The sequence below is a fragment of the Geospiza fortis genome, unplaced genomic scaffold (genome assembly GCF_000277835.1).
Source record: "Geospiza fortis unplaced genomic scaffold, GeoFor_1.0 scaffold41, whole genome shotgun sequence".
In the NCBI taxonomy this organism is placed as follows: domain Eukaryota; kingdom Metazoa; phylum Chordata; class Aves; order Passeriformes; family Thraupidae; genus Geospiza; species Geospiza fortis.
Genome location: NW_005054299.1, coordinates 18,507,544 through 18,515,705, shown reverse-complemented (window position 1 = coordinate 18,515,705; position 8,162 = coordinate 18,507,544). Strand labels below are relative to the sequence as shown.

General features: G+C 50.2%; 1 protein-coding gene across 1 annotated transcript in view; it reads right to left on the bottom strand.

Annotated features, from left to right (window-relative positions):
• POLH (DNA polymerase eta) overlaps positions 1 to 8,162 on the bottom strand; it is a gene marked incomplete at its 5' end in the record, with an annotated part of 8,953 nt that extends 791 nt beyond the window's left edge. Inside the window, 7 exons of the mRNA XM_014308148.1 lie at positions 1 to 761; positions 1,542 to 1,705; positions 2,384 to 2,449; positions 3,074 to 3,197; positions 3,814 to 3,933; positions 4,775 to 4,878; positions 8,025 to 8,162. Coding sequence (XP_014163623.1) covers positions 1 to 761; positions 1,542 to 1,705; positions 2,384 to 2,449; positions 3,074 to 3,197; positions 3,814 to 3,933; positions 4,775 to 4,878; positions 8,025 to 8,162 — 1,477 coding nt within the window. The remainder of the gene's footprint in view (positions 762 to 1,541; positions 1,706 to 2,383; positions 2,450 to 3,073; positions 3,198 to 3,813; positions 3,934 to 4,774; positions 4,879 to 8,024) is intronic.

Below are 8,162 nucleotides of genomic sequence, written 5' to 3'. Positions count from 1 at the left end.
CAGGAGCTCTGGAAGCCACAGCCTTTGCATTGGGAGCTGCGTCTGGAGCCATGGGAGGGCTGGGCTCCAGGAAAGAGCTTTGCAGCTCCAGAGCAAAGTGGTAGTCCATGTGCTCTGGGAACTCCCACACCAGCACGAGCTGGCCACACTTCTCACAGCGCTGCTGGTCCCCTGGAGAGGCAGGAGGCAGCAGGGCGAGCTCAGGAGAGGGTGGCAAATTCTGCTCATTTCCCTCCACAGCTGGCTGGAATTTCAGAAGGGTCCTGGAGCTGGGTGGAGTTGAGGGTGTTTGTGTGGCATCTGATGGCAACTTCTCCCGGCAAAGCCTCTTGTACAGAGAAGTAGGGCTGGCATCGCTGGGATCCTGCTTCACAGGGGACTCCAGGTCACACTGTACAGAGGCAAGTCCAACAGGCAAGCCAACAGCAGCTCTCTCCTGGTGCTCTGGGGAGCTGGGCACAGCTGGCTCTGCAGTGGCAGCAGTGGGCAGGCTGGTTGCTGTCACTGCCTGTGACAGCTGCCGCTCTGCTGCCTTTTGGAAGAACGACTCGATAGCACTAGCTGGCTTCTGCCGAAGCTCTTTGCTCGGGCTCCTAAAGAACTTGACCCCGGCCCTCCCACAAGATGTGGAGTTTTGGCTGGTGGTGGCAGTGCCATCAGGCTGGGCATCACCCGTCAGGAAGGTGGCAATGCCTGTAGAGAGGGTGACAGGCTCCGAGAACTTGCTTGCTGAGAGTTGCACTGAAATCAGAGGTGGAGACCTGCAAAGGACAGAGTGACATCAGCTCAGACAACAGCCTGGAAAGCAAGAAATCTTTTGAGGTAAGACTTTAAACAACACAAAACATTCACAGACAGGGGAACTGTAGTATCTGGGAAGGGTTGGGAGAGATGTTTGCTCTGACAAAGTAGTATTGCTACCTCCAGAACAGACATAGCAGGCTGTGCTGGGCAAAGCAGAACCCCTCTTTCCAAAGCAGCAATTCCCAAAGGAAGGGCACTGGAGCAGGAGCAGCCAACTGCCAGCCTGGACTTTCAGTCACTACAGGCTGAAGCTGCTGTGAGATGAGAACACACTAAAGGAGCAGCAGCCTTGTCAGAGTTTAACAGACAGGACCTTCTTGCCTTCTCTGCAGGGCAGAAGGAAGGAAGAAAATGCTGAAGGAGTTGTGCATTTTCATTTTTCTTCCTGCCCCAATGGCTTCCTCACAAAAACCTTTGTCCTTAGGGTAGGACAACCAGGCTTAGCTAATTTCTTCAGCCCAGCAGGGTCAGGACAGCCTCACTTCAGCTGGATAAACCCCAGCCAGTGGCAATCCTAACTCCCAGTACAGAAGTGTCTCACCAGATGCGGGGCTCAGAAGAGGCCAGGCTGTCCTACTGCTAAAAGGTCTCTGCACTCTACTGTGAGGGTGCTGGAAATCACTTTTCCTGCCACTCAAATTAACTTCAGTTCCTTCCCAATGGGTCTCTGGCTCATCCAATACCTCCCACATCAGAACCAGTCCTGACACAGGTGACCCACTTTGTCCCACACTCACCATGCAGCCTGGTGAGCCCCAGCCACGTTGCAGGTTTGGATGAGGGTGAAGGCGTCGTTGCACATTTTCTGTGCGTCATAGCGGGACAGGGCACACAGACGTGACACGCGGGTGTCCCCTTGCTGGCGGATCACCACCATCAGCTGCCGGGCCACGCGGTGGTTCTGCCGGGAGAGCAGAGCTGTGCTTCCAGCGACTCCTGCAGGAAAGCTCAGGAACAGCCATGGGGACTGTTCCCCGCCTGGAGCCCTGCCCAGCCCTCCACCCCCCTGCCAGCTCCTGACGGTGGGGTGGGACATGTCCTGCCCGGCCTGATTGCCAAGGGATGGGATACACAACAACAAGTGCTTGCACAGCTGTGCCACACAGGATGGGAAGCAGCTAGTCCTTGCTTTCCCTCAAAGGCAGCTCCACAGTTTTTTTGGCCCTGCTGCAGTGCCAAAGCTGGTGGATTACTCCCACCCTGGCCTGCAGCCTACCATCCAGATGGGAGCACAGCACTCCCTCTCACAGCCCAAGGGCACACCTGGGTCAGCAAAGGGCTTGCAAGGGACCAGCAGTGCAGCAGAAGGAAGGTGCAGTGGCTTTCAGATCCCTGCATCTGAAAGCCACTGCACATAAAGCATGGGACAAGGACTGTTCTTAACCCTGCAGTGTTCTGGGGCAAAACCATCCTCCCGGGCCATGCTCCTGCACACCTCTCTTCTTGGGACACCTCAGCACACAGGCACACATCTGTGGGTGAGCAGATTTCCTCCCCTCCCACATACCACCCTCAGTGTCCTGCAAACCACTTATGGTGCAAATGTGCCTCCTTGTTTCCCTGTGCCTCCCCTCCTTACCTGGCTCCTGTCCTTGTTCAGTCTGGACTCCAGCTCCAAGGCCAGCTGCAGGAGCCAGTGCTGCACCTGGACAAAGCAGGGGTAACAAACAGGTTGGGCCTCTGCTCACAGCAGTACCACAGTACAAGGGGAATGCTGGGGGGGGGGGATCAGACTGGAATGGACAGACTATTGTAAGGCCCCATATGTGTAGTAGACCTTGAGAAATCAGTCCAGCTGAGATTCAACAATGCAGGGAAGGACATTTTAGATACCATACAAGCCCTGCATTACTACTAGACTTTGCCAAATAACCTACATTCCCTGTCCTGGATTTCTCTTTCCATCTTCCTACAGCTCAGTGGGAACTGCCCCCCACCTATTTGCTAAAGTGCATCCTGCCTTTTTCTTTGGGCTAGCAACCATGGTCTTGAAGCTTGGCACTGTGAATAACTTTTCAACAGCACAGGCCCAGTTTTGCTCATGGAAGTTACAACCAGGATGGACCTCTTTGTGCAGGAGTTTGTCAATGCATTTCTGTCAACAGGGACTTCCAGAGCTCAAACCACCTTCTCACACTGAGCCTCTAGGCTGAGTTTCAGGGCATAAATGTGCAGAAAAGCAGCAGTTTTACAAGCTAGTCTGTTTTTAGTATTCTTATCTTCTCCAGTGTGAAAACCAAGCCTTATGCTAGATATAGGCTTCTCCTACCGCCTTCTGTGTGGCCAGGGCTGACTTCCCAGGGAAATTCTTGCTGCAGCCAATAGACTGGGGCAGGTACCGGTTTTTGACAGGTTCCTCTTCAATTCCTCTGCACAAGTCATAGAGCCAAGATCTGAAAGCCACAGGGAAGGCATGAGGTTAAGGCAGCTACAGACAGGCAGGCATCACTGGGCAGCACGTCAGTCTCCTGCTGAGCCCTGCTTTCAACTCAGTGCAAGCTGTGACTATCTCTCATCCTCCACTCTACAGTCACAGCCACAGCTGAACAGGCAGGAGTCTTTCAGGCCACAACTGCCTGTCAGCACAACTCCTCCACCTCTTCTCCTGAAGTGGCAACAGTTCACCAGTCTGCAGGGGTGTCCAACCACTGTTCTGGGCCCAGAGCTGTGTTTCTGGCTCCAGCCTAGCCTTGCAATTTCGTCTATGATGCAACTGTCAAGACTGCCCTCTGTCCAGCCTGCAGAGAACCAGCCCTTTGACCCCATCCTTGGATCCTGTAGAGGAAGGCTGAGGCACTGGCTGACAAGCAAAATATTATCCTGGGGAGGGTGCCTGGGAGCAGGCAAGACTGGAAACCTGCTGTGGGCCCAACAGATCAATGCTTCCCAAAGATGTCACTGAAGTTTTACCTTCCAGCCTTCCTAATCACAGCAGAACAAGGTTCTGTGACTGAAAGGAAGTCTCAATCCCTGCCAAGAGCCAAGTTGTGGTGAGTGGTTCATCATTACCCGGTTTTTTCTCCAAAATGTGTCTGGAGCTCAGTCTCACTGAACTGTGTCAGCTCCCCGATGTACTCCACTCCCAGGATGTCTGTGATAGCAGTGCCAAGCTTGCCTCCCAGGTTACGGCTACGGCAGAGAAACAAAGGAAAAAACACAAATGAAGCATCATGTGGACACTGTGACAAGTCTCATTGCAGCAGCTGTTCCTAGATAAGGACAACTAGAAGCTGCTAGGAACTAGCAGGACAAAAGGAACACCTGGCACGTGGCTCTTCTGCTCATAGTAAAAGGACGCATAGGAGTTGATGTAGGAACTGCTCCTTAGGTTCCCCAATTTTAGTGCTTCTCCCTCAGCTCCATCTGACCCCAAACCATGCTCTGAAGAATGCCTCACATACAGCTTCCTTCTTCCTACATAGAAAGGACCCTTTCCCACACACATCCCTCTCCATCCCTTGCAAGACACAGAAAGCAGAGAGCAGCAGTGCAGGTCTGGGGAGCAGGATTAGGGATCCATTCTTCTGGAGCAGCAGGGCTGGTAACACTGCCCTACACCAGGAAAAGTACTTGTGCACAGTGTGGATGCTCAAAAGCAAACCACATCTGCTCTCTGTGAGGACAGCTGTCAGTCACACTGGGGAACAGCTATGGCCTCCTTGCTCACAGTTGCTTCTGGCTTACACCTATACACCCCAGCAGACATCCTGAGCACAGCCTTACCCTGGGAAAGGATGCCCACAGGCTTTTGGACTGTGGTCCATTCACCAGCCGGGCTGTACTTCCCAAGCACACACCCTGAACTGTCACTCACAGCCACAAGAGATCACAGGCAGGGTTCCCTCTGTTTGTTGGGAGCACTGACAAGCAGTTAGTGTGGAGCTGAGAGCCTCTGCTGGCTGCTGTCAGTGAGCTCACACTGCTGTGCTGAGGAGGCCAGGAGCAGCAGCAGCAGCTCCCTGGTACTCACATGCTGCTGACGGGCAGTTGGCTGAAGAGCTGTGGCACAAACCGTGCAGACACAAGCGTCTGTCGGTTGGGCTTGTTCAACCCACAGGCCAGCTTTGCCAGTGTCTGTAACACAGAAGAAGGTGGAAACTCTGTTATTATACACCGTGCACTAATGTGACTCCACCTAACAGCTTGTGCTGCATCACCTCTAAGAGCTGCCTTTGGAATGGCTGCTAGAAATATGTGCAGGGTATACCACTGCTTGCTCTTAGGCAGTATCCACCTCAGGATTTGACATGCATTAGCTGCTTCCAGGCTTTAGTTCTGTGAATTGCTGGACTCCTGCTCCAAGCAGATAAACATCTTTCATCTGTTGTGGTTGCTATAGTTTTCCATCAGGCAAGCATGCCAGAACTTCCACACCATGCCCATAGTCCTCCCCCAGGCTATGTCTCTCACTATTCCTTTTTCCTTCATTTCCTCTCATTTCCTTTTTCCTTCTGTGTTTGTCTTGCTTTTTCTCAATGTCACTATTTTAATCTTCTCTCTGTGAGGTGTGCAACAGCATAGTGCTTTAAAAGGAAACCTTTGAAATGCAGCTCTCCTATACAGCTTCCCTTCCCACTCTAAGCTACCACAGGGTCAAAAATACACAGATCAGCTTGAAGTACATTTAGCTGGGTGTTTGAGGTTTTATTGAACAACTCTTAATAACTTTCTCTTTCAGTGCTTTGCCACACATCCTGTAACTAAGCAAAATTTCTTGCCTGCCTATTGAGCTACGACCTTTATTAATAGCCCATTTTACAGGCTTACATACATTTGAAATCATTTCTAGACAAAGTAGATCCCTTTTCAGATGTCCAATCACTGTTTTTCTTGTCTGGCTAGAGACTTCCAAGTTTACCCACCTCATAAAGTGACGTGCTGCAAGCGAAACCAATCACTGAGACTTCATGGGGAGAAATCATTTACTTTTTCTGACACCTTCTGTAAACTGCACATGCTGAAACAGGATTTGGCATTTCTACAAGAGCACTTATATTACTGACTCATCCTGCTGCTTGTCCACAACAACTCCAGGCTACTTCCTGACTTACTGTGACTCAGCCAAAATCCTGCTGGTTGCTTTTTTTCTATAAACCACAAAAACAGTCAATGAGCATAAGAGAAGCATAAGAAGTGCTGTTTGGTGATTTCACACTGACTCTAAGCTTTTTCAAGCTCAGAATATTCAACTCTAATTTCATCTCAGAACTTTCACAGCCCAGGCCCTGAGCCTCATCTGTGCAACACCTGAATTCACACAGCTGTTCCCTCTCTGTAGGCTTCAGTGAAAATGCTGGCTCTTAGCAGACCTTGGACAGATCCCCCCAGGGTCCCACTCTGAACATCCCAATTTAAAGTGCACCTCACTGAACAAAATCATTATGGGAAACAGTAGTGTTCTCTTCAGCTACATGCATGCCCTTCAGACAACTTCAGCCATGTTGTCTGCTACAGTGTCATCACCAGGTTACTCAGCTCAGGGTGAGGTGTGTTAGAAACTTCAAGGTTGACACCTCACATCTGTAGTCTTTCCTCCACATTTGGTCACTTATGCTGTCAAGGAGGGCACATAAATGAATTTGTCATGAGTGGTTCTTGAGAAAGCCATGCTGTTATCCTTCAGGTGCTTCCTAATTTTTTGGTCTCATTCATCATCGGGGTTCCTGGTGTACTCTAAGAAGGTACTTCATTGGGAAAACCAGTTCACCTTGAGTTTCAGGCAACAGTTGTTATAGCTTGAGAATGGTTTTTACTGACACAAATTCCCAGCAACTCGGTGGCAGAAGACCAGATTGGGGCACCGAGGTGAGGTGGGTTGCTTTTCCTCTTTCTGGTGAGTCAGTGTTTACCCTGCTGGCCATGGGGATTTGGGTGATGCTCAGCCAGCTGCCAAGAGCAGCCACAGGAGCTCTTGGTGCATGACAGCAGCTGCAGAAACAAACAGACTTTGCTGACTTTGATGCTGTAGCTACAGAGGGCTTCCTGCTGGGTGGAAGGTGGGCTGGTTTACTGAGAGCACCTCTTTTGTTCTGCAGAAAAGGTTTGTACTCACCAAGGTGAGCTGGCTGTGGAAGCACAGCACAGTGTTCTGCACAGCCACAAGTATGCTGTGGTGATCTCTGCACTGTGCTTGCTGCTACAGATACACAGTTCTTCAGGGATAGCACAGTACATCACAATGTCCTTACTCTTTCAAAAAAAAATGCTGGCGTAGAAAATGGAAGCTGGGAGAAGCTGCTAGGGATATCAGGGAAGTTCTCTGTTACTCTTGACTAAAGAAAGCAAAAAGGGAAATTGAACATAGCTTCCACTAGAAATTTCTACACCAGTGACATTCCTCAGCTAGCTCATTTCTGCCTCACAGTCTCTGCTAGTTTCAGACTAAGCCAGTGCAGAACCAGTTCCAATCCCTGTGTACAGCTGGCAGTAGTACCAGCTGTTTCTGCAGCAGTCAATGAAATATATCTTCCTTGAACTCCAAAGCATCCATTTAGTCTTCATTTTCTTTCTTTTTTTTATTAAGTCAGAGCTTGCCTTTATAAAGTTATTACTCTATAAATAAGCCCCTCTTCTGCAGAGCAAAAGGGATGTCTCAGCAAAGCAGCCTGCATTTCACCCAGCAGGAAATCCTCTGTAGCTGCAGCATCAAAGTCCATTTGTTTCTGCAGCTGCTGTCATGCACCAAGTGCTGCTGTGGCTGCTCTCGGCAGCTGGCTGAGCATCACCCAAATCCCCATGGCCAGCAGAGTAAACACTGACTCACCAGAAAGACAAAAAACAACCCACCTCACCTCAGTGCCCCAATCTGGTGTTCTTCTGCCACTGAGTATCTGGGAATTTGTGTCAGTAAAACTAGCTACAGTGACTGTTGCCTGAAACTCAAGGTAAAGATTATCTGCTTTATGCTTCTGTTTTTTCTACAGAAAACACTTCTGGAGGACTTAAACTCCTTTTGTTCCTAGTGAGCTCACTCATTAGGGTGCACCAGGAATCCAGGCAGTACATGAGGGGATTGCTGACTGCCCAGGCCACAGCTCTGGGGAAACAACTCCTCCCATTTCCAGATGTCTTATAATTTCTCTGAAGGTGTGATCACACATGGTTGCATTCCCAATTTGGTTTGTCTTCTGTACAGGAGACTTGTAAGTATAGGAGAGCATCTACAGCATGTTCTGACTCTGCAACCCAGAAGAAATCAGGCTGATGTGTTATGCATGTACCTTGTTGTGCGAGATGCCAGCTGAACACCGGAATCCGGTAGCTTCTTCCACTGCCACCCTAATTTCTTCCACAATTACTGCGCCCATGGTCAGCTGCAGGTCAGGACAATCTGGGTTATCGAAAGACAGCGACGCCAG